The 24,508-nt window shown below is 39.6% G+C and overlaps 4 protein-coding genes across 9 annotated transcripts in view; 3 read left to right on the forward strand and 1 right to left on the reverse strand.

The window, feature by feature from the left end:
- The window catches only part of LOC307014767 (septin-9-like), a 114,589-nt gene that overhangs the window by 16,592 nt on the left and 73,489 nt on the right, over positions 1–24,508 (reverse strand). Inside the window, exon 1 of one of the 6 annotated variants that reach the window (XM_079642905.1) lies at positions 5,333–5,450. The exons of the other annotated variants lie outside the window; for them this stretch is intronic. The gene's annotated coding sequence lies outside the window, so the exon portion shown is untranslated. Of the gene's footprint in view, positions 1–5,332; positions 5,451–24,508 lie in introns of those variants that run through there. 6 annotated transcript variants of the gene reach the window in all.
- On the forward strand, positions 9,574–12,792 carry LOC307014282 (uncharacterized protein; the record flags this gene model as incomplete). Its single annotated transcript, XM_079642157.1, has 4 exons — positions 9,574–9,753; positions 9,938–10,006; positions 10,804–11,870; positions 12,779–12,792. The coding sequence occupies exons 2-4, from the start codon at positions 9,984–9,986 to the stop codon at positions 12,790–12,792; spliced, it is 1,104 nt and encodes a 367-aa protein (XP_079498283.1). The 5' UTR covers positions 9,574–9,753; positions 9,938–9,983.
- LOC307014771 (uncharacterized protein) lies at positions 13,990–16,041 on the forward strand. Its single transcript, XM_079642910.1, has 2 exons — positions 13,990–14,257; positions 14,641–16,041. Exon 2 carries the CDS (start codon positions 14,642–14,644, stop codon positions 15,629–15,631), a length of 990 nt encoding a protein of 329 aa, XP_079499036.1. The 5' UTR covers positions 13,990–14,257; position 14,641; the 3' UTR covers positions 15,632–16,041.
- On the forward strand, positions 16,709–24,371 carry LOC307014773 (uncharacterized protein). Its single transcript, XM_079642912.1, has 3 exons — positions 16,709–16,802; positions 17,468–19,279; positions 21,761–24,371. Exon 3 carries the CDS (start codon positions 21,800–21,802, stop codon positions 22,736–22,738), a length of 939 nt encoding a protein of 312 aa, XP_079499038.1. The 5' UTR covers positions 16,709–16,802; positions 17,468–19,279; positions 21,761–21,799; the 3' UTR covers positions 22,739–24,371.

The following is a 24,508-nucleotide window of genomic DNA, read 5'->3' on the forward strand; positions in this document are numbered from 1 at the left end:
GTGTATTAGTGAGGGGCAAAACACGTCAGGACTGGGTTACTAAAAGTCACAGAGCAGGGACTAAATATGGACAGCTTAACTAGGGTTTACCTTCATGTCCCACCAAAGAAACTACCTACAGGACAACAGGGATTCAAAAGGACTAATAGTAATACCATTCTATAAAACCAAATCCCAACTCTTAACCTCTTCCAACTACAAAAAGCAGCTTAAAAGCAGTGTTCGGTGACTATATCAATAAAATGATAGCAGTTATTCAATCGGTTGAAGGGCCTTGAAATCGTATTGAAATACTTACTTTGAGCGAAAGAGTTTTACATGAATTGTGAGATAGAGGTATTTAAAATAAAGTTGACTTTGAGTTTCTGTCTGTCAACAATTGTGGCAACTTGTTTGAGCAATGTTCTGTATTTTGTGTTTTCTTTGGGATCTTCTTACTGGCTTGAAGTAGACTTGGAAGGGGAATGCTAATGTATTTCTATTCACATCCTAACCCCAACACTGTCATCACATTTTGAAGCAAATGTTGCTTCTTTGTTTGTGTTGCCATGCGTTGTCAAGCCACATCCATGCAACCCTGGTCCATGCGTTTCTGTAGAGTTGAGTGAATAACAGTTTAGAGTATTGATTTCAGAACGTCAAATGACTGAAGAACTTGATTGTCACATATTATTTCACTTTTTTCATGTTGCAGAGAAATATTTAAGATGTTAAACTGCGTTTGTTGGGCTGTAAATCACCTCACATGCCCACCATACATCATTGATTTAAGAGTTAATCATCCCTCAGCTCTCCTGTATTCTGTATCAGGTCCAGTTATTGACAATGTGTTTCAATTGAGTCAACATTAATTGCAGGAGTTGGACTGCAGAGTATGACTTACTGGGTTTGCTGTGATTCTGTTTTCAAATACAGGCACTAAAGGATTTTTTTTTCTTTCTTGCAGCAGTATCAGATTTCTCTTTTTTGTAAATATGGCAGGCATTTCTCTTTACAACAAAAGCATTTTGGAGAGAAGAAAAGGGAGACAAAAGGGGGAGGGGGAGGGTCAAAGCATGCAGAAACGTTTGGTTAAGGCATGAGTCTGGGGATAAGCATTAGATAAAGAGGAGAATCAAATAGGACATGTATTCCTGAGTAGGGGGAGGTTAACACAAACGAGGTCAGGAAAAAAGGACAGAGGAAGGAGTGTGGAATGGAGGAGGAGGAGGGGAGGAAACAATGTGCAGAATACTTTGTGATTCAATCCACTTTAGGGTAATTCCTCACTAACTACACACATGCCTTCAAACAGGGATGTAAATACAGTTGAAACCCGTTTAACTCGTCCCTGCTCGTTGCCTTTTCAAAGAAAAGAAGAACTATCAAGAGCACTGCAACTGTGTTGTCTATGTTTAGTGGAGATGTGGTCAAAACCACCGCGCCATGCCTCAGCTGTCCGGGGTGTTGATCTTGACAGCGTGGCGAGGAGGTCAGAGGTCATGTTCCCAGTTTAGGTCGAAAAAGAGTGGCGCTGAGGTTAGTCTCTTTATGACAAACCAGTGGTTTGACCCTGTGTACAAACTGACTCGAATCACGAGAGGAATCCAGAGAAAGAAAAAGACTGGACACTTTGGCAGAGAAGGGTTCATATCCAGGAGACTGATTCACTCACTTCATTCTTAAAACTATATTATTATTATTATTATTATTATTATTATTAATCACATCTTTCAATGTAGGGAGGCAGCTTGAACTCACACATTTCAACTTCTTATCTAGAGCTCCATGTCAAACCCAAACTGGTGGACTAATCTACTAAATTGATCATTTGAATGGTTGATTTCCTCTAAGAGGAAGATATGGTTCAAACTGAGAAGAGAATAAAGTGTGTTCGGCCATGAAATTACTGTAAACTAGAGCTCCAATAGCCCTCCAGCACAGAATCAATTAGATACCCCAGACCACATGGATTTAGGGCAGGCCCAGGGGAGGGATATAAACACGCACACATGCAACCAGACACAGTTTCCCACCCCCTGACAGTGAATCCCTTAATAAAAAGGGGGAAATTGGGGTGGTGGCAGTGCAAACATGGCCAGTTGTGTTATTAAAGTCACAGTGTTTGTGCAGGAAGGCCCAGTTCCCAGAGTCCTCATCGTTGAGCTCTCTGGAGAAATGTGCCCTTTGACCCCTGCAGGGTCGGACTCGCTCATCGTGTCACCTAACTGGACAGAACAATGAGTGCAGCCGTCTGTGTGTCAATTGTGTGTAATGCTCTCTTCTTTTAATTACCAGTTTTATGCATGTCCTTCTTACACTAACTGTCCTCTGTATGCATGAATGTCAGGGCATGTATGATAACTACGTGTACCCTCCCTTCAGCTACAAACGGATGCTACTTGATCAAGTCTTTTATACAACTGGGATTTATCTATGCCCCTGCAAGTAGCTTCAGCAGCTAACTTTTCACACGCTTAAGAACTGTTTGCAAATTACGGTAATGACAGTAGAAGCCCACAGGTTTGTCTAGACTCTCAGAGGAATGTGTTCAGTCTCTGAACTGCGGCGGTGCACAACAGAGCTGTCTTTAACTGCCTCAGACACCAAGCAGCTCACCAGAAAATCATCCTCCAATTACAAAAGAAGGCAAAATCCATAAATAATATACAAAACAATAGCACTCAACCAGATCAACCACCTCCAATATCCAGGGCTAATTTCTTTCATTTCTAATACAACATCTATGATTAAGAAAATACATTCCACCACAACACTACATTCCTGCATTGACTGAATTGTAGGCCTAAGAAAACAATACTCTAGCCTAAAGCAAGTGCTAAACATTAACCTATAAGTGTGTGTACACAACCCCTCACTGAATCAGGAAGTTGTTAATGTGCTGAGGCTATTTGCGTAGAGGGGAATAATAAGTTAGCTAGCAATAATGTGCTAGCCCCTCAGCGACAGGAGTTAAGGAATTAGCCCGACTGTGGTAGCTATCTAGTGCAGTTCTTTATCTAAGTGGCAGGTCAGAGTGTATCAGTGAAATGGTCGGCTGACAGCAAGTGTTGGTCTACGGGACCAGGGGGCTCAGGAATCTGATCTCCATCTTCACACATAACCAACCTCCCTAACCACACATCAACAGTCAGACGTCAAACTCAAAAAACAAGATTTTAACATGCAGTCGTTTGTCAGGCACTTTTCCTGTAGAAATATTTCGACATGTCATATCACACAGAGGTGAGACGTCTACAGAACTTGTGGCAGGTAAGTAGTCATCCATGAGACAACTCAGAGTCATTTTCAAAGGGATATGGCTGTTGCTCAAATCAGTATTAGAATATTGAGTATGCTCTAATACATGATGTCATGAAAGCTGGGTATCTTTAGCTGCTGGTCGACTTAAAAAAAAGGTGCACTTGTGTGAATCTGTACAAAAACCCGTCCAACTTTCTATCTGCACTTTAAAAACCATTAAAGAACCAGAACAGTAAACAATGCCTGAGCTTCACCAGCTTAATAAAATGTACTACCAACTCTCCATACAGCATAACAATCCCCAGGACAACCTTTATTCTTAAAGATCAAAAACATCCTTTTTGACCTTTTGTTGTACCCACTTCATTTGGGGATTAAGTTCTATACCTAAAATAGTAAAGCACTGTTGTTGATATATTATAGTATTACCTATTTTTTACACAGTATCTATTTGTGACAAATATGGGGCAGTAAATATTATGATTTCTAAACGTTGAGTGAAAGTGTAAAGCAAAACAACTTGTTATGCCTCACATTTTACAACCCTTTGTTATAATTACTACAAAATGCGTGTGTCCATTCACATCCATGAACTAAAAAAACGTGCTATTCTTTAATGTGCCACACGTCAAACTGCAGAGACCAAACCTTATCAATTTTAAATTACAGCGATCAGGTTACAGTCATGAAATATTTTGAATTTCAAAGTTATGATGCTGAATTCCACAACGGACACATAATCTTTCTGCACTGGCTTATTTGGCAGTCTTGCAACAGACATTCAGGATACAGAAGGTACCGATGACCTTTTCAGCATCCCATCAAACACTGGTGAAAGGACACGGTCTGTTCTCGTCTGGCAATGCACAGGGGCCACAACAGAGCTCCTTTCAACAGCTGTGTGTGTCAGAGTGAGTGTGCCTGCATGCTTGTGAGGCAAAACCGAGGCGGGGGACTCTCTGAAAAGGTGAAGGGTGGTTGCTGTTTTCCATCTTTTTGATATGATCAGAGAGCAGGGCCTTGTAGTCCTCAGGTCAACACCAGACAACAAAGCCTGGATGACACAATGCAGAGATTCGGCTTTGTTCCAATAGCTGCCAGTAGGCCAAGAGCTCAGACAGTTACTTTCTCACTCAAACACTGGCAGAAAGACTCATTAAAAAAAACAAGACATTATGAAAATGTACTTAAAAGTGAAATTGAAGATGTATGGGATGAACAAAAAGCTAAAAAATAAAGAGAATATGCTTTGATTTTGGTCCAAATTTGATACAAAGTCTTTCCTGCTTCAAAGGAAAAAATACTTTGTTTAACCAATTATCATTAGCCAACATAATCTTTCACTGTACTTTCCAAAGCAATAGTGAAACTAAATGATGACCTTTTATACTCGAAGGAGCCTGCTAACCACATGTGTGGAGCTAACACAAACGTCTGAGTGCTTGCTACATGATCTGGTAATGGATCACTGTCACAAAGCAGCGTGCAGTGTATGGACAATGTAAGGAGGGAAGAAAGAGAAGTGAACTTATACAGTAGGGGCTACAACATGATGGAACATCCCTCTGTGAGTATATATACACACATATGTAGCCTAGCTGAACACAAAGCTTGCCAGAGAGCAGACGTACACAATATATAGGAGATGAAAGACATAGGGAATGCAAAACTTCAACAAAAGTAATTACCAACATGCACATGCAAATGCAAAACATGCTAATCCTGAGTGCAACAACTGTAACACTCACTCCTATACCTGAAACCAAAGGGTTTTTCCACAGTGCAGCCAACACGACTACACAGCAATTTGCATATCAATCCTGACAGCGAGCTACTAAAAACAACAGTCACTTTAAGACACATATAAACAGCTGTGCTCCCGAGGTACGCGTGGAAGGCATGCAGAGATATCCATCAAGTCAAGAATGTGAAAACGACAGATGATCAAATCTCTTTTTACAGGGAAGAGGCGCAACATAGAAAAAATAAAGGAAACAACATGTACTCCCTCTACTTGGGATTGCTTTCTTACAAACACACTCATACACAACCATGCGCACACATACCGGACTGTATGCAAAACACTCACCGTGTGTGAACTATGTGCTAGTGTGTCCCCTGCCAAAGTGCAGCACTCCAGTGAGAGGCCTAGCTGCTGTGGAAGCTCCCCGCCTGCCCCTCCCACCCAGGCCTGTCATGTGACTCAGCACGAAAGGCCACAAGACACGCCCACTTCCTTCTTGAAACCAACCCTCTTGCAAGCAAAAAAAAAGAAAAAACCTTTATGCACCAAAAAAGTGATCTTTTACTATGAAAAAGTAGCATATTTAAACATGTTGTAATGGTAAACTAACTAAATGAGCTTAACATAGAGAGGTTGTGGCATTACTTGATAGAGAGACTAAAGCAGATCTGTGTGTGCATACATCTACACTCACTGATGTTGAACGAGCCTTTGGGCCAGCTGAATGTCCCTGTCTTAAACTTTGGGAATCATTTACAACCCTAATTATCTGCCCTGACCCTCTCATCTGCTCCTCAGGCTCTGCATTCACCACATCCCATTCATTCCTCTCACACGGACCTGAGACACGTCCCATCAAACTGGGATTCCCTTGGTCATTCATTTGGAGGTGCTCTGATCAACTATGCTTTTAGTTTTCATTAAACTACAAAAAATGTTGGTGCTAGACATCTCACAAAGCACCTATAGCAGCAATATGTTAGTTTAACATTCCAAATGCATTACTTTCCTTCAGTGAACTGTGTTTAGGCTTTTGTGGGTGCTGCTGAGAACAAGCACAGGATATGGAGACATTTGTTATTTCTCAAAAAGGAAACAAATGCTGAAAAGGTTGAGCTATTGCATAATTCCACAGCAACTAAACAGACATGTTTTGGCAATAGCCAATAACCCTGCCAAAACATTCTCACTTCATCTCACTGATGAACACGATTAAATAAAAAAATGTATTATCACTATACAAATAGAGTAGAGAGCCAAGCCAGCAAGGCTTAAGCATGCAGTCATTTATGATCTTTAAAAAAGACGGCAGCAAATAAAGTCACCTTTTTCCTACATCATCATCGTTTATAGGGGAACCTAAAGAGACGAAATGAAAGTTGAAGGACATTACAACTCAAAAGTGCCTCCACATGTGCAGATTGTTTTTGTTCAACAGTGAGAAAGGCAGCCTTCACTTACTTCTTTCTAAAAACCTGGGAACAAACCAATTAGTTTGGCTGATTACTATTCTTATAGAGTATTTATTTGTGTGATTAAAGAGGAGAGCAAGCAGCTGTCTCCAGTCTCACAGGAAGTGTAATTATACACCAGTGCAGGGGCTTGACTGCAACCGTACAACCACATGAACACACAGATGTACACACACTCACGTACACACACACGTACATGTGCACACACACACACAGGGCAGCACCTGGAATACCTTGAGATGAAGAGTCATGTTTCTGAAAAGGCAGGCACAACAGGCTAGAAAAATTGATTTGTTTTCTTTAATTACAAACAAACACACAGTCTTTTCTGCCAAGATAAACCGTTCTCCCTGCACACGCCGGCCCCTCAGTGTTAAAGGCCAGCTGCAGTCAGTGCAGAGTATATAACATCTCCATCTAACCAATCTGAAGCTTTGTTTTGGGCCTTCGGAATTCTGCACTTTTTCAACATGCAATATATAAAAAAACACAAGATACCATAACCCAACACACAAACACAGACGGTAAGTGTGACAAAAACCAGCTCTTACCAAATAGGGAGTTCAAATAAACCCTTTTTATACTTAGTTTTACAATGTGGGAACCGGTCCATTTTCCCCAAACTACAGCCTGTTTAAAACCGTTCTGTCTTTGCCTTCTCTCTTTTCATCTCCCCCTTTCTGAAACTCCACTTTATCGCCCCAATAAAAGCCCAGTGTTTAAACTGGAGATACTAAAATGTAGATAACAATGACAGCATGTTCCGATGCTGCTAAAGTGGGTTTGCTACACTCCGTTTTAAATCACTTCAGCTCCATTTTTGGCAACAAACAGCAAACTACAAAGCTACTTGTGGATGATGCAGATATAAAATGCTGTCAGGAGGATATTATACAAGCACTGTGCTAGTCTTATCTGCACATAGATAAAGCAGGCCACAGTGTGAGGAAATGAAAAAGATAAGAAAAACGTACCTTCTACGTTACAGAGGAAAATAACAGCATTATCTTATTGGCCTTTGCCCCTCAATTCAAAACATTTAACACCCAAACTCAATCAATTGAATATGGAAGCTGTGCCTGTGATTCGGAGGTGCCGAATGCTTGAAAAGAGAAATGAAAAGCCTGAACGTCCATGTGCAAACATAACTTGCCAACTCTGAGCTCTAAACATTATTTTTTTTGTGCCTCTTTTCAGATGCGCCGCCTCTCTGGAGCCCAACTTTTTTACCACCTTCCCTGCACACCAATAACTCAAAGTCACTGAGCTCGAGAGTTCAGATCTGTGTCGTGAAACCAGACATACCCCGATTTTCTAACTTTGTAACAACTCTAAAGCTATGCAACTGACATGCTGACAAAAGTGATTTTTTAACCTATTAATAACATCTGTGAAGACAGATGTTATTAATAGGTTAAAAAACACTTTTGTTTGATACAAAATAATAGATTTCTATTCCCTCCTCTCTTCTCAGAGTCACTGACTCCTGGGTGAACCCTGCATGCATGCAGAGTGAGGCAGCCATTATTTGTTTGCTCCGACATGACTTGGCCTGCAGCTTTATTCTAGAGTTGTTGCCCTGCTGTGGACATGGCCATCTCAGATAAAACAGATTTGGAGGAGACGGGGGATGAAGCGACAGAAAGCCTATGGCGGGGGCTGTTGTTTTTAGGCTGTGCCGAGCCAAGATGGTGTCATGTATTGGCAGGCGGAGGACAGGCTGCCTGGCTGACCCCTGACAGCGTTCCTTGCAGCTGTACAAGGTCTTGACACAGAATCATGATGGATAGAGAAAGAATGACTCATTGGATGCATTATATGTAATAATAACCCTACAGAGAGAGTGCATAGTGAAGTCATTGTTTCATAATTAAGAAATACAACATATAATAAAAAAGGACGAAGGAAGCCATCTTGTGCCCTGCAGGTTTGCTAAATAAGCATTGCAGTGATTTGGGATGCTTTTATTTTTCAAAATGTATGACTTTTATGATTAAAATATGAAAAAATACTCAAGGGAGTATTGGTATACAGCGTCCTTTGAATTATGCTCTTGTGCTGCCCATGTGAAAGATGTGGGTGGAGAGCACAGAGAAACTCAAGCTTTCTTTTGGGTGCGTTTTGTTCTTTTTTCTGCCTTTCTCACGGGAAGTATACACATCTCCATATAGGAGATCAAGATAAGCTTGAGTGTGTGTCTGTGTGTTAGCATCTGAATGTATTTATTGAGGCTTCACAGAAATCCACTTATATATACACTTCTGGTTCAAAACATTTTCAAAAGCCATGCCAACTGCTAAAAAGCTGATTACCATAATGTTCCTTTAAGTGATGTTTAATGGACTAAAGGTTTACACAACCTCCAGGCTCGACACCTTCCAGGTGTGTGAGGCCGACCACCTGTGAGACAGCACCTTCTGCTGGTTGCAGGTGGAGTTGCAGATGTGCAGGCAGCTGTACAGGGAAGTTGAACATCATCGTTTCACAGCTTGAACTATTCCTCCTACTGAGAATCAGGGTAGAGTCACACATAGTTTAGAAAATAAGTCTATAGGCCTACAGTTTTGGTCCAAACATCATTTTAGATTAACTATATTTTGTCAACTGTTGAAAAGGGGCATCACAAGAAGTTTCAATTATTTTGCGAAGACTGGCTAAGATTGTTAAAAAAAAAGGAATATATCACCCCCTATGAATAGAAACCTTTTTGATGAATCAGTATAACATTTTAAAAACAAAATAAGCTCTGGCACCTTCTAACCACATGGTCTAAAACCACCACACCCTCGGTTCAAATCCAGTTGTGAAAAATGTGTTTCAGGTCATCTTCATCTCACAACCCTCATTTGCTGGATCACTCTACTGTGCATAGTCCGAAATATATATGTACGGTATATATTACAAAAAATGTAAATCTGAAACTTTATTCCAATATTTCATATTGTAAAAAATAAAACATGAAGTCATAAAATGAAGTCATCTATTGTAACCTTCCTTCCACACCCCAGCCAACCCTTTTTCAAGTTGTATTTATAGCGACACGGTATCCCAGGTGAGACACACCCACTCTCACATCAACAGAGATTTGATATCGCAGCAGACAAAGCAGGTGAGTTGTTTGTTGTGATTACTTGTGTTGTTTAAACTTTATAGTATTAACTATGGCACTGCTCCGCATTTTTGATGAAGATTTGAAGTCAAGTTTTTTTTCTTAATGATCTTTTCTTTTTGTGTTCCTTTCTTTTCCTTCACTGCAACTGAACAAGGAAATGCTGTCTCTTTGAACTGAAGAGGGTATTTGGTACTTAGAACTTATACACATTTCACTTTATAAATCATGCTGCTGAAGCCTCATTATTACTTTAGATACACTTACAAGTACATTTGACTGGCTTTGGTTGTCACTTATAAGCAGGAAAAAACATATCGTTATCATCATCATTCTTATCAAGTTTAACCTGTTAAGCCCGTTTTTCAGGCCTCAGGCTCGAAAAGGACATTCCCAGAACAAATGAATATTTGAAATGACTTCACTTCTAAAAAAGGGGTAAATTAATCATCTTTTTTCTCAAAGCAATGATAAACCTTTGAGTTGGATGTAGAAAAGTCAGAATCAATATAGTTTTATTTTTATTTTAAAGTAAATTCAGATTGAACATAGTAAAAAAATGTAAATTGTTGTGTCCGTGCAAAAAAACAAACAATCACTATCAAATCTCCAAAGCAAACAAACCTGGTGATTAAACATAAAAACACTGAATAAAGTAGTTTCATGTGTTTCTCCAGGGCAGTTTGGCGCTGCTAACCGAGCTAGCTCAGCTTGTTGCTCTGATAACTTAAGATCCAGACGTCCGTGACTAAAATCCTTCATCCGGTTAAATATAGTTAGAAAAATACCAATTGTATAGCATTAAAGTTCAAGAAAGGATGGTTTGCGGACAAAAAAACTGTCTTTTATTCAATTACTGTATTTTTTCATATCGCTATATATATATATATATATATAAAAAAATATATATATCGCAATATCAGTTTTTTCCAATATCGTGCAGCCCTACCTCAGACGCTGTTTCTTGCAAAAATGTTGCCACATTTAATGTATGTGTTATGGGGCTTAATTGGTTAACCTGTTTCAATGTTGATTGAAGGATAGCCAAGTGGCCATTGGTAAGGATATACTTCCAGAAGTAATCCTAACCTTCAGGTGTAAGAAACAATTATTAAGATAAATAAAATAGACCATGTCATGAAAATCATCAGATGCAGCTCTAGTTACACATTAATCTAGGTGTGTATGTATTGAGAATGTTCAGCATGAATGAATAATGAATAATATTTATACAGGATGGTGAAGATATCAGGAAGAGTCACTCGGAGCTGTGTAGCTCTGCTCCTCGCCCTGACCTCTCTGTCGGCTGCACAGAAAGAGCTCGATTCAATTAGTGATTTGAAGAAAATCAACTTTGCCCAATCTGTGCCCAAGCACAGTCTTCTGCTGCTCCACTGGTTTGCCAACACAGTTAACATCGATGAGGATGATGTCATAGAGCTGACCTTTGACCCAGACAGTGGAGATTATGGCTCACATCATTATGGCAACTTTGAGGGGCTGCTGGACCCACTGCCTCGGGGAAATCAGTACAGGTACTACACTATTGGAAATCTCCATCAGGAAACGTCCATTCCACTTCCTTCTTATGTTGTCGACCCCCCAGGAGAGTATGTGGGAAGAAACATGGACAGGATCGTTATTCGTGTCAGGGATCCAAACTCAGGACGGCAACTTTGGCCAATAATAGACCAAGTGTATATCACACAGCATATTCCACATCAGGGGGAATATGATCCAGATCAGACCTACAGCATCACCACTAACCTCCTGAGAGAGATCAGAGAGTTTTCTGTGGGAGAAAATCATCAGCCACTGATGCCTCTCAGAAACCGCTTTGGAAGCAACGCTGATCATTTGGACATTGTAAACACATGGGGTGAACTTGCATGCCTTGGACTGCTGTTGTATATTGTGATCCAGGAAAAGCACTCCTCTAAGCAACAGAACAACCGATCAAAAATCTACAACAAACCAGAAGACAACATCAGAGCTGAAAGCAATCATACACCACAAATCAAACCTACATCACAAAAATGCGTAAAACAAATTGCCCATACACCACAAATAATCCCTAAACCACAAAGCATCCAAACAACACAAATAATCCATACACCACAAATCATCCTTACACCACAAAGCATCCCTACACAACAAATCATCCATACACCACAAAGCATCCTTACACCACAAAGCATCCCTACACCACAAAGCATCCCTACACCACAAAGCATCCATACACCACAAAGCATCCATACACCACAAAGCATCCATACACCACAAAGCATCCCTACACCACAAAGCATCCATACACCACAAAGCATCCATACACCACAAAGCATCCCTACACCACAAAGCATCCATACACCACAAAGCATCCATACACCACAAATAATCCCTACACCACAAAGCATCCCTACACCACAAAGCATCCATACACCACAAAGCATCCATACACCACAAAGCATCCCTACACCACAAAGCATCCATACACCACAAAGCATCCCTACACCACAAAGCATCCATACACCACAAAGCATCCATACACCACAAAGCATCCATACACCACAAATAATCCCTACACCACAAAGCATCCATACACCACAAAGCATCCCTACACCACAAAGCATCCATACACCACAAAGCATCCCTACACCACAAATAATCCATACACAACAAATAATCCATAGACCACAAAGCATCCATACACCACAAATAATCCCTACACCACAAAGCATCCATACACCACAAAGCATCCCTACACCACAAAGCATCCATACACCACAAAGCATCCATACACCACAAAGCATCCATACACCACAAAGCATCCATACACCACAAAGCATCCCTACACCACAAATAATCCATACACAACAAATAATCCATACACCACAAAGCATCCATACACCACAAAGCATCCATACACCACAAAGCATCCATACACCACAAAGCATCCATACACCACAAAGCATCCATACACCACAAAAGTGCCTAAAGCAAAAGGACCCTAAACCACAAAACAACATTACAGCAGAGAACAAACCCATCCCACAAAATGTCTACATTTTAGGAAACAGACAAAATAACAAGGCTGATGACGATGCTTTTGTGATCTGCATTATGTTTGTATTTTTTGTATACTTCTTATTTAAACATGCATTTTATTTTTTTATTTTCTATTTTTCATTTCAATATTTTTTTATTTTTCAGAAGTTACAGGGTGAGACAATACCAACACATTAACGGCAACACATGTAATAAAACCAACAAAACCAAAACAGACGAGGAGAAAAAACTAATACATTGGGAATTTAGATAACAATTAATTAGGGAGAGTAAAAAATGCATTATCTAAAACAAGCAATGATTTTAAAAACCCTTCAGTAAAGGGTTGTCTTGTTATTTGCTTTGTTTTGCCTCAAAATATTTGATTTGATCGTGTACCATGGTCTCTCTTTGTAAAACATGTATACAGTAGTTAAGAATGAGATAATGGGTTGGTATGACATGCTTTTGATGAAAGGCCAAATCTTTATTCATGGGACAATGTCATTCAAAAAGGCCCAGGTGAGCCTATTCAGCTGTCAACCCTCCCATACCAGGGTTTCCCACACAGACTTTACTTGGGCGGGCCTTCCAGGTATATGAAATCAACAATCACTAACCCTGAACAGTGAAAGGCAGGAGTGTATTTTAATGGATGGATTTTTCTGTAATGTTTGAAAGTGTTTATGTTTATTAAACTATCATTTATCTGCCAGACTGATGAAAGTGATTTTATTTCAAAGAAACTGAAGTATGGTAAGTGAGGTGCAAAATGAGGACAGCTTTAACTGTTCCTAATTTTTCAGATAATCACAAGAGACAGATACAGTTTAGCAAATTGATATCTAGTTGTTTTTTTAAATAACCACCTGGTGTTGGTCCAATTTATAAATTTCTTATTCTATAATTGCCAGTTGTTGAACTGGCTTTTTGTGAGTAGTAAACAATGAAAATATCAACGTATCATATTAAGACTGAACAACACACTTAATAAATGTACCACCATTTTTATCTGGCTATTGGCATTACAAAAAAAGGGAAAACTGCATCACATACCAGTTCACTTCACTTTTAAGCAATAGATCCCTCAAATGTGGTGATCAAGAGTGGTGACACAGATATTGCAACTTAAGTATTCAAGAGGACAGTCATAGTAAAAATAGGTTGAGAGAAAATATGGAAGAGTCACTTTGACTTTAGAACATTACACCACCAACATTTTTATTAAAGAATATTAACGAAACAGCAGCCTATGCAACATTTATTTAATGCAAATTGAAATATAATTGTGACGAGTAAATGCTGGCTAATAATAAACCAGGCCCCAGTATAAAATCTCCAAGATTACCACCCTGCAGTCCAAAGGACATGCTTACGCGTAGGGACCTGACAGGCTGATCCCTCATAAACCTGCTCATTATTCTGATTTGTACAGACACATAGCTTGTAACAAAGCCCCGAAAGGAAGTTCTTGTTTTCTTTATAAGAATACAGAAGGAAGTATTATCTAAACATCTCTATGATCACATTTCCTGCAACCACCAGCAACACTTGTTTTGCCAAATTATTTTACAGAGAAAAGAGATTCAACTAACCTAACCCAATCACAGAGATCGAATATTTGACGACAGCAGACTAACGCAGGTGAGCCATTTCATTTCCTGATTACATTTTTTTTCAAAAGATTGGTGAATAACTTCATTCAAGTCTTTTGTTTATGTGTATGTTCCTCTTTGTGGTACTCTCCCTTCATCACAACCCAACAAGGGAACAAGGTTCATTGAAACATGAGGAGGGAATGTTGTATTAAAAAGACTAACTTTGGCAGATACTCTCATTTTTAATGAGTTGCTAAAGAACTTTGAATTTCTTCTCAATACTGGCCAAAATCGTATTGCTTAGAAGGACCAGGAGGGTTGATAACCACAAGCAAAACCATTTCAAATGTTTATATGGCAACCTTACTGATCAAAACATCAAATTACAGTATGGATAAATAATTGAATCTTTTTGAAATACCTATACAGGATGATGAAGATGTCAGGAAGAATCACTTGGTGCTGTGTAGCTCTGCTCCTCGCCCTGACTTCTGTGTCGGCTGTACAGAAAGAGCTCCATTCAATCGATGATTTGAAGCAAATCAACTTTCGCCAATCTGTGCCCAAGCACAGTCTTCTGCTGCTCCACTGGTTTGCCAACAAGATCGACATCGACAACAACGATATTATACGGCTAGCCTTTGACCCAAACAGTGGAGATTATGGCTCACACCATTATGGTAACTTTGAGGGGCTGCTGGACCCACTGCCTCGGGGAAATCAACACCGCTACTACACTATAGGAAATCTCTATAGAGAAGCACCGATCCAACTTCCTCCTTATGTAGTGCATCCCCGAAGGCAGTATGTGGGAGAGAACAGGGACAGGATCATAGCTCGAGTCAGAGACCCAAACATAGAAGGGCGAGTGCACCGGAGGATAGACAGAGTGTTTATCACACAGCATTACGACACTAATGAAAATCTGGGCACACCTTATGATCCAGATCACACATACGGGATCACTATTCACCTCCTGAGACAGATCAGAGAGTTTGCAGTGGGACAAAACCAACAGCAACTGATGCATCTCAGAAACCGCTTTGGAAGCAGCGCTGATGGCTTTGACATTGTAAACACATGGGGTGAACTTGCTTGCCTTGGACTGCTGTTGTATATCGTTTTCCAGGAAAAGCCCTCCTCTAACCAACAGAACAACCGCCCGGAAAACGAAAGAAATCATTGGAATGAGATAAACAGCTATATTCCTAGAATTCTTCCAAGCTTTGGTGACGTTGTGGTGAATATCAACGACGCTGAAGACCACGAATCCATCAGGACAACAGGAAACATCATCGCAGTACCACGGATCAACGTCTGGAGGTCGTCCCGTTGTATTTGTTGCATTTGTTGTATTGCATGCATATGTTTAATTGCATTGTGTATCATAGTATATTTTTGGTCTAAAGGAAAGATATGATACTGTAAGTTAGAACTTTTTTTTTTTTTTCGAGTTAATTGGTGGAGCAGTTGCAATACAAAGTGGGAAGAGTGCAAATAACGATAAAGTGCAAATAATGTGTTAATCCAATATATATACATATACACACACAACTCTAAATTGCAGGTCAACAGATAATTCATAAAATGCAAACATGTTAACTTATGTACAAACATGTTAGGGAAGAGTCTAAGTAGGGTATATTATGATTGTGTGCATGATATTGCAGTAGCGGGGATTGAAGTTTTAGTGATAATACAACACACATCTTAAGCTGTGTGCTATGAAAGCTTTCACAAATAATGTATTGACTTAAAAAAATATAACGGGTGTATTTCATTAAATGAGTTGTGTTGTAAAATGGATTGAATAAACTATAGTTTATGTCAGATTGATATCGGTGTCTTCATTTGTAGTTAAACGAAACTGGATTAGAATCATACAGTACAGACATTTTAATGTGTCTTTGTTCTTCAGACAACCCCAAAGAGTGAAGAGCTGAACTGAAGCCAAAAGGGGCGTGGCTCTGGCAGTGGCCTTCTCAGCTGTGATGCAATTATCTTGAACTGGCATATAAAAAAAATGGGAATCTTTGTGGACATGTAAAGGGACCAGAGGATTCAGAAGAGCTGACAGCTGGCACCTGAGACTGCACCCACCTGTAATCCAGATAGGCAAAGCCCCTTCTAAAGAGTAACTGTAAGCCTTAATACAATTGAAACAGGCGAGTTGTTGTTCTGATAACTGAAGGATCCTGGCTGTCCTTTGCTCTATACAGCAAGGGTGCATTTCTCAATAAAAGGTCACTTGAGCAATATAAATGAAGAAATGATTCTGCGATAAGTGAATACAGTTTAATAATAAGCTTGACACTATAAAAAGTCCTTTGACTCACTGTGGAACTTAACACACATAAACAAAATGACTTCTCTTTACAGAATCATCCCTCTATAAACTAACAAAACCCTGAGAGGCTGAACCACTTCCCTTTTCTTGAATACATTTCATCCAATCAGCTGTTTGATCAAGCATCCTGTAACCAGCAGCAACATCCGTTACATTTACTGAAAACCTGAAACCAAATAAGTGGTGTTGCATGCTCTCACAGATTTACAGAGAACAGATACTTTAAGGCAACCGACTAAAGCAGGTTAGTACTGGTCTAGTACTGTCATTTTGTAAACATTATTCCTGTTAATTATTTACTTGGGCCCTATTTCCCAATATTGGTAACGTTTTTTTTAGTGGTCTCCTCTGTGGCACTTGCTCTGCATCGCAGCTTAACAAGGAACTGCTGAGTAAAAACTACTTTTGAACTAAGTAGACGGAAATCATCAGTTGATTTGAATAACTCTGCTGAAGCCTCACAATAACAACAATCAATATACAAATGCATATTTAAACAGAATGAGGACTGTGTATTCATATTAAATAAAAACATTTGGATAAAATCTAAATGATATCACTTTTTTAGCTATTTCCCAAATGACAACATTGTTATTTTAAAAGACAGACCTACTGTATTAAACCTCTCAATATTGTGATCTAAGATCTGAAGTATAATAACTCAATTCATGTTATTTTTTGTTTAAATATATTGTTGACACAACTCATACTTGTGAGAGCTAATTTAGGTTTTTTATTTGATTTCCTGCATTTCATCAAAAAGGTCCAGACGAATATCTGATCATTAGACTAGAATGTCACACACTTTTTAAAATGTTGAATAACTATTTGTATCATTTGATAAACAGATTTTATTAGTTTCTATAAATCTGATTTTGATAAACATTTCCTTGTTTTTACTCCATAAAGGCCTTTGGACATCTAAATTGCATGTCACTTTGATACAGGATGATGAAGATATCAGGAAGTGTCACGTGGTGCTGTGTAGCTCTGCTCCTCGCCCTGACCTCTGTGTCAGCTGTACAGAGAGAGCTGAATTCAATCAATGATTTGAAGAAAATCAACTTCGGCCAATCTGTGCCCAAGCACAGTCTTCTGCTGCTCCACTGGTTTGCCAACACAGTTACTATTGACGATAACGATGTCATAAGTCTGACCTTTGACCCAAACGATGGGGATTATGGCTCACATCATTATGGCAACTTTGAGGGGCTGCTGGACCCACTGCCTCGGCAGAGGGGAAATCAATACAGGTACTACGCTATTGGAAATCTCCATCAGGAAACGTCCGATCCACTTCCTCCTTATATAGCGCATCCCCAAAGGGATTATGAAGGAGAAAACAGGGACAGGATCATAGTTCGTGTCAGGGAGCCAAATTCAGGAAGGCAAACTTTCCGGAGGATAGACGAAGTGTATATCACACAGCATTATGACACTTCTGAAAATCAGGGGACACTTTATGATCCAGGTCATACCTACAGGATCACCATGAACTTCCTGAGACAGATCAGAGAGTTTGCTGTGGGACAAAACCAACTGTCGTATCTCAGAAACCGCTTTGGAAGCAACGCTGATGATGTACAAATCAGAAACACATGGGGTCACCTTGCTTGCCTTGGCCTGCTGCTGTATATTGTGCTCGGGGAAAGGCACCCCTTTACCCCACAATCCAACTACACACCGCAAGTCAGAGAACAAAGCACCTCCACACCAGATAACAGACAGACTAGTTGGTGTGCGGATTTGTGCTGCGTGATCGTTGTTGTTCTTTTAATTTTTCTTTTAATTTTTGCAATTTCTGCAGTAAGAAGATAAATTGAAATGAGAGAGGGTAAATAAATTGCCATATAATGTGTTTAAGCATAATGCTTCTCACTAAGTCAGCAGGATTCAAAAGTTGATTGGGAAGAAGGAAACACACAATGTCCAGGGGTTCTTCTGTTTTATGCTTCTTTTTTTTTTTACTTCTGTGTTTAATTGTAATTCGTATTATATAACTTTTTTTGTGAATGGTGTTAGTTTATATTTGAGATAAAAAGCTTTGTATGACATGCTTTAGAAGACAGGCTAAATACTTTAAATCCTCGATCTTTTGAGCTTCAACGTTACATTTATTCCATTTGAAATGTGCACATTGGCTTTTTGTTTTGTTTTAATAATAATGCACTGCTTTGGCGCAGTCATGAAGCTGCAGGCTTCAGTTTTGCTCCAGCATGTATAATTGAATAGCTATGACTCACTGAGGATTCCTCCTGTGTGTGAGACGGATGAAGAGAATTTAAGCAGCACTGATTGATAAACCAAACAGATCGGTGAATGACTGTCCGGTCTGCAAAGGACAGCCGTCACTGACATGAATGCATTTCATTTTTTTTATACTTTCTGTAATGTCATAAATTGTGTGTGTTTATTAAATTGTAACGTTAAGACTGATGTCAGCTTTTCATTTGAGGTTTTAGGGAACTGAGGACAATGTATTATCTTTGGCATCACAAGCGACAAAACACAGCTAAACATTTTATTTTTATATTTTATCATTTCCTTTTTGCATTTCTAAAGACTACTTTTCATATCTGGAACAGCCATGTGATCAAACTTCTTGTTATCACCAGCTACACTTGTTTTGCCAGTTTCCTTTGCGGGGAAACTGAAACTAAGTGAGAGTTTCCTCTACACCCGCACACAGATCTGACACTCGACAGCAGCAGACTAACAGAGGTGAGCTCTCCTATTTACTGATCACTAGTTTGTTTTTATTTTTTTACTATTTCACACAATTGGTGGAAGTCTTTGATTCCAGCTTTGTATTTGAGTTTTCTCTCCTCTTCGTGTTACTATCCCTCCACCGCAGCTCAACAAGGAAACGCTGTGTATTAAAACAGTCTACTAGATAGAGTGTAACTTGGAACTCGCTTGATTTGATGAACTCAGGCTGCTGAAGCCTCAAAATAAACTCAGAAAACCTAAAAATACATTTTTGCTCAACATGAAGACTTTGGATTTCTTCCCAATACCTATTGGTCAGTATGAGCAGAAGGTATAATAACAAGAAAAAACTGTTTTAATGTTGGCTTGTAGGAGCACGTTGAAATATCTGTTTTAATAATGAACCACTAAACTTGGGGTCGGCAACCTTTTTGATATGAAGTGCAATTAAAAAAAAAAAAATGTATCAGCGTGTCGACGATCGTGAATTATCAACAGGAGGGCGGGGGGAGCCTCGCTGCGGGGAAGCAGTGTGTGGTCCTGTCAACTTACATGATGCCGAATTTAACAAACACATTTAAATAATCGGTTTAAACGGCATAATAATAAGGACGTTCATCCGTTCTGTGATTCTCCAGAACACACATGTTATGATATTAGGGTCACGCGAGAGTGAGCAAGCTTGTGTATGTTTCTGGAAGTGAAACGAGGAAGCGATGTATTTTCTGTGATGTATTTTGTGAAACAGAAGAACAACTAAATAAATGCAACAGCCTCCCAAGAAGAGCTCGCCTCTCTCCAGTCATTTAAGCTAAAGTGGGTTATTGAACCTGAAGCTTGTTGCTTCTGCCCTCCTCGACTACGGTCTGGGAGGCGACAGGAAAGTTCAACACACAGATGGCCAGTCCGCCACTTTGTAGCATATTATTTCGATGAGCAGATCGCCACTGGGCTTTCAACTAAATACACAGCCATGCAAAAACTGCAGCATTTGTACAGCTCCTTATGGGTTCTGCAATTTGTGAAGTGTTTTCCTCTGTGGTGAAACGATCACCACGGAGGAAGGAAACAGAAAGTCACCTGGAGTCAAGGAGAGCGGGGCTGCGTTGCGTGCATGGCTTCCTGCAGGTAGCGGGGAGACGCGCCCTGGCGGCGGTCTCGTTCAGGATCCAAAAATACAATTTAAATATTTTGCATACTTATTCATAGTGTGCCACTGGTTACGGTGCCGCGTGCCAATGGTGCAGGGGTTGCCGACCCCTGCACCATTGATGTTCAGACACACGTACCAAAACATGTCAAGTTTCCCCAAGGCTGAGAACACATGCAGCCTGTACTTTTGAATAAAAACTCATTTTTAACAGAGTTTATGTATTTGTGATCATACTGTGTGACCTACTTGTATCTACTTACACAGTAGGTGTACTGTTCTCACTATGTGTTGTACTGTCTCAGTGTGAACATAGATTAAACAGCCAGTAAACTCTTTTGAGAGCCAGGGAATGAGCAGCTATGCTCCTTTATTGACAGGCTAGTATGGCTAACGCTAGCGCGAATGCTAACGCATTTTGTCATTGAGTTTAAACATCTCCAAATGTCAACACAATACATGTAACTAATCCTTACAGTGTAAGTGTAAGGCTTACACTTACAGCTTTCTGACCGACTTGACCCTTTTACTCTTCAGGTTGCATAGAGACAATTTGTAGTAGTCTATTGCCATGCTATTCAGTTCACTTTCTCCTACTTCCTGTACCCGGTTTCCTGTCTAACCTTCAGTACACATTTGACAAAAATATAAATGTGCAAATATGAAACACACAGGTCAATATCACCTTGCTATTGGTACTTACTATTCTTGTGGTACTACTGCCTTATTAGGCCCATATTGAGCAGAGCATATTAAGACCAAAACTCATGTACAACAACTTCCTTACTTGCAATAAATAAGCACTAATTAGAGGGTTATTGAGGAAAAACGCAACTAATGGCCTATTACTTGTAGAATACGGTCATGTAGAATAAGGCATTAATAAGTGTTTTATAATAATAATAATAATAATGCATTTTATTTATATAGCGCTTTTCACAACTCAAAGTGAAACAATTCAAACTCAAATGACTAATAAAGAGCCAATATACTGCTAATATGCATGTTAATTAAAAACTAGTCGATGGTTAATTTGTGTACCTTAATATAAAGTGTTACCAAAATGTTTAACATTTCCAATCAAATTATTTCACCTTTTTCATATTATGTGCGTATTATAGAAAAAAGGATGATATCAAAATAATGTATTCTAATCACTATGAGCCTGTTTTATGCCAACAGGGCTGACATTTGACTACCCTGCATATCAAGTATTAGACTTACAATGACTTTTAATTCTTAAAACATTGTAATACCAACATTAAGTAAAAACACATTGATAGATTAAATAAATCTGTTTTTAATACACATTCTCTACTCTATACCTCTATCTTTTTAAAAAGGACTTTGGACATCCTAATTGAGATTCAAGTGGACCCAGGATGATGAAGATGTTGGGAGGAGTCACTTGGTGCTGTGTAGCTCTGCTCCTCGCCCTGACCTCTGTGTCAGCTGTACAGAAGACGCTCAAATCAATCAATGATTTGAAGAAAATCAACTTTGGCCAATCTGTGCCCAAGCACAGTCTTCTGCTGCTCCACTGGTTTGCCAACGAGATCGACATCGACAACAACGACATTATACAGCTGACCTTTGACCCAAACAGTGGAGATTACGGTTCCCATCATTATGGCAACTATGAGGGGGTGCTGGACCCTCTGCCTTGGGAAAATCAACACAGGTACTACACGATTGGAAATCTCCATCGGGGAACGTCAACCCAACTTCCTCCTTATGTTGTCAATCCCAGAATTGAGTATATGGGAAGAAACATGGACAGGATCGTATTTCGGGTCAGGGAGCAAAACATACATGGGCAAGCTTACCAGACGATAGACCAAGTGTATATCACACAGCACATTCCACATCAGGGGACAGTTTATGATCCAGCTCATACCTACAGGATCGATATTAACCTCCTGAGAGAGATCAGAGAGTTTTCTGTGGGAGAAGACCAACAGCCACTGTCGTATCTCACAAACCGCTTTGGAAGCAGCGCTGATGATTTTGACATCGAAAACAAATGGGGTGAACTTGCCTGCCTTGGACTGCTGCTGTATATTGTGATCCAGGAAAAGCACTCCCCGATGCAACAAAACAACCGCCCGGAAAACAGAAGAAATCCTAGAAATGAGAGAGAGCCGAGAAAGGTCCAAAACCAGGGTCATGTTGTATTGGATTTCAACGATGAAGAGGACGGCGCAGCCAGCAAGCTAACAGGAAACAGAGAATCTGAATGTTGGAACACCTTCAAATACTGTATGTTTTGTTTTGCCTGCATAATTTTAATGGGTATAATTTTTTTTTATGTTAAAAGATAAGATATACATTTATTTATCTTGAGGGCTCCTAGGAAGAAAACCAAGACCACTTTCGTAGCTAAGAAACTGCACTGGAAGCAACACTGATGATTTCCACCTCGCAAACAGTAAAAAAACAAACCAGAAAACAGACATTGATTGGGGCTCTGCATTATTTTTTTAGTCTATTTCTGCATTTTGAGTGCATTTAGAGACAAAGATAACAGGGAGTGTAAAGATATAGTTTAACACCTGAACATCCTGCAAGGGTTGTTCTGATGTATGTCTTGTTTCGTCTCCATACTTTTGATTTCCTTTGTGTACCATTTCATCTTTTTGGTGAATGTTGTTTTGGTATAACATGCTTTTGATGAAAAGTTTAATTCTTTAATCTTCGAATCTCGAACTGTGCGTTATGAAAGGCTGAGAGTCTTTAGAACTTAATAGCTCCATTTATTCATAAATACAGTTTGTAAATAACAGCAGGGTTTTTCCTCTGTAGAATTTGAACTGAACACATTGGCTTTTATTGCATATTATAACGCAGTGCTTTGGCACGGTAATAAAGCTCTAGGGTTCAGCGTTAATAATCCAAGAGCAATGATTAACTGATGATTTTTACAATGTCTGATACAGATGAAAAGAAAACCATTTCACTCTCAAAAAAGGAAAGGTATGTTAATGGCTCTAAGGTCCGTTAAGGACAGCCGTCACTGACACCAACGTATTCCATTTAGTGCCTTTTTTACTTTCTGCAATGTTGGAGCACAAGTGAGATACATTTGAAGCTGCATTGTGAATCATCTGGTTTGTTCTCTTTGAAAGCATATATAACAAGAGCTGCTATTGCCAGTATGTTTCTGTCTTTATCTCCCAGAGTCAAATAAAGACTTTTCGCCAGGCATGTCAGCAAACGCAGCCAATTCCTTATCTTTCAAATTAAAGGGCTTTTGTCAATGGGCGACACGCTCAATCACTATTATGTTTCCTCATTCGGCCAAAAACAGTGACTTAACAGTGTGATGGAAACTTCCGAAGCAATGGAGCACGGAGAGAGCAGGAACTTAGATGGCAAACACTGATGGTTTATTTGGAGCTTCGGCCGGAGAATTCACAAAACGAGTTGACACAGAAGATGCCAAAACAAATCCTGAAGATCTCTACCCCAGATACATGTATTTAGTTGGTTCTGAGAGAATAATCAACATTGTGCATAACAAGATAAAACCATAACACTTATATCAGCTGACGCCAACAGGCAGGAACAGGGAGACAAAACACTGAGCACAGCAGCCAAGGTTACAGGTGCTCATTGTACAAACTGACAAACTGGGTCAAAGTTATGGGCCGAGGAAAGTATTTCCCCAACAAAATGCATTTAATAATGCACTGCTTTGCTGCAGGCATGAAGCTGCAGGCTTCAGTTTTGCTCCAGCATGTATAATTGAATAGCTATGACTCACTGAGGATTCCTCCTGTGTGTGAGACGGATGAAGAGAATTTAAGCAGCACTGATTGATAAACCAAACAGATCGGTGAATGACTGTCCGGTCTGCAAAGGACAGCCGTCACTGACATGAATGCATTTAATGTTTTTATACTTCCTGTAATGTCATAAATTGTGTGTGTTTATTAAATTGTAATGTGTCAGTAAGACTGATGTCAGCTTTTCATTTGAGCTTTTAGGGAATTGAGCACAATTTAGATGTGCAAAATAATAAAGACACCGTTAAGTTTATATTCTGGAAGATCGGATTTGTTATCTTTGGCATCACAAGCGACAAAACGCTG

The sequence above is a fragment of the Notothenia rossii genome, assembly GCF_949606895.1.
Source record: "Notothenia rossii genome assembly, chromosome: 8".
Lineage (NCBI taxonomy): Eukaryota > Metazoa > Chordata > Actinopteri > Perciformes > Nototheniidae > Notothenia > Notothenia rossii.

Coding starts and splice junctions, on each gene's coding strand:
- LOC307014771 (XM_079642910.1), top strand. CDS start 14,642: ATGATGAAGATGTCAGGAAGAATCACTTGGTGCTGTGTAGCTCTGCTC.
- LOC307014773 (XM_079642912.1), top strand. CDS start 21,800: ATGATGAAGATGTTGGGAGGAGTCACTTGGTGCTGTGTAGCTCTGCTC.